Source organism: Chaetura pelagica, unplaced genomic scaffold, assembly GCF_000747805.2.
Source record: "Chaetura pelagica isolate M959 unplaced genomic scaffold, ChaPel_1.0 scaffold21, whole genome shotgun sequence".
Lineage (NCBI taxonomy): Eukaryota > Metazoa > Chordata > Aves > Apodiformes > Apodidae > Chaetura > Chaetura pelagica.
In genome coordinates this window covers 2906576-2908287 of record NW_009952251.1, presented here as the reverse complement: position 1 = coordinate 2908287, position 1712 = coordinate 2906576, and the positions used below count along the sequence as shown (strand labels likewise).

General features: G+C 48.5%; 1 protein-coding gene across 1 annotated transcript in view; it reads left to right on the top strand.

Annotated features, from left to right (window-relative positions):
• Positions 1 to 1192: 1192 nt before the first annotated feature.
• LOC104397433 (MOB-like protein phocein) overlaps positions 1193 to 1712 on the top strand; it is an 8641-nt gene continuing 8121 nt past the window's right edge. Inside the window, exon 1 of the mRNA XM_010007393.1 lies at positions 1193 to 1664. Coding sequence (XP_010005695.1) covers positions 1193 to 1664 — 472 coding nt within the window. The remainder of the gene's footprint in view (positions 1665 to 1712) is intronic.

Genomic DNA, 1712 nt, shown 5'->3' with positions numbered 1-1712 from the left:
GTAAAAAAGTTACTAATGTACACTGAACTGGGTGCCTAAGGTTAGGAAATGCAACCTTCGTGTTACAGGGTAACATGAACGGAGCTGCCCTTGCTCTCAATAGCAATGGCTGGTTGGCTGGGAGCGGGCTCAGGGCAGATGACACTTCCATTTCTCATGACACACACATTGTCCAGTTTTCAGCTCCAACCTGGCCTCAAGAACAAAGCATGATCCTGGTCATAGCATTGCCCAAGCAACATAAGTTTTCAAAAGACACCTTGCTTTCTGATAGGAAAACCTAAAGATTTTCAGTTTTCAATCCAGAAATGTTTCACACACTTTTACTCTTGGTGGGAAGAAGGAAGAGGCTTTAACATGGGGAAGCACTTGTTATATAGAGCAAATGAATTGAGTGGGGGAAACCACACCTAGCATTCACTAGGTAATGCAGTGGAAGTAGGGGCAGCGTGATCAACTGGAGAGCAGCTGGATGAGGTCTTGTGCAACCTGATCTAGGGGTAGGGTTCCCTGCTCATGGCAGGGGGACTGGAACTTCATGACCTTTAAGATCCTTTCCAGCCTTAATGATTCTATGATCAGGTACCAGTGTTCTCCAGTTCACAGGAAACAACACACAATTACAACCAATTATTTATGATTGTATGAGGGGAGTTACCTCAGCCTTGTTACTCCATCATTCTTACAGAGAGAAGCAATTCACACTTACTTACTCATCCTGTACTCCTGCCTACCCTAGAAACAGTGCAGCTTAAAAGTAATTTTATTTTCACTTATCCTACAGAAATAACATGAGCCACTCTAGTCTTCCAAAACATCTACTTACTTTTAACACGGACCTATCTATCAGCAAGCTCTAAGTCAACAGTGCCTTTTATGTTTTCCTCTCAAATACAGTCAACACTTGTAACAATGACTTAGTGAACCTTGAAACTCAAGCTAACTGTTTTCCATTAGCAAAGCAGTCCATGACCTCTGCACACCAAACTCACAAATCTGTCTACCCTGCCTTTGAAGACCTAGAAAGGCTTTATACCTACTTTGTTTGAAGCATTTTGCCCATGATCACTGTTGTTGTTGGGGTTTTTAATTCATTATTCTTAGCATTAACAACTATATATGTTTAATATAGAACTTGAGAGATTTTTAGGAATTCACATCCTCGTGGTTTATATTGTACAAAACTGCACAGATGCAGTTGTGTTGTACAGAGACTCGTGCAGAGCAAAGGAGGACTGACCTTGTGGGCGAGCATGCACAGCCAGATGCTGACAGAGGGACAACTGATGAAACGGGAGGAAATCTGAAGAACGCATTTTCCCAACAACCAGTCAGCTCGCTAACCTCTGGAGAGTGCATCTCACAAATCGAACAACTCTGCTCACGGCTACAGCCCTGCCGTCGAGACACTCGCCTCACCCTGCTGCTCACGCTTCCCTGGCCGGCACCAGGGCACCTGGAGAGGAAGCGTCAGGGACAACCGTTAACACTGTCCCCACGCCCCTGCGCCTGTGCGAGGGTGCTGGTCTGGCCCCTCAGGAGCGCAGGGCCCACAGCAAAGCTCTGCTTCCCAAGGAGCCCCCAGGCGGCCGCGGCCTGCCCGGCCCTCAGCTGCGCCGGGGGAGCGGCTCTGCCGCGCTTCCCCGCGGCCGGGAGAAGGAGCGGTACGTAGCGCGGCCACAGGCCGAGGCGCAGAGGCCAGGCCGGGCCGG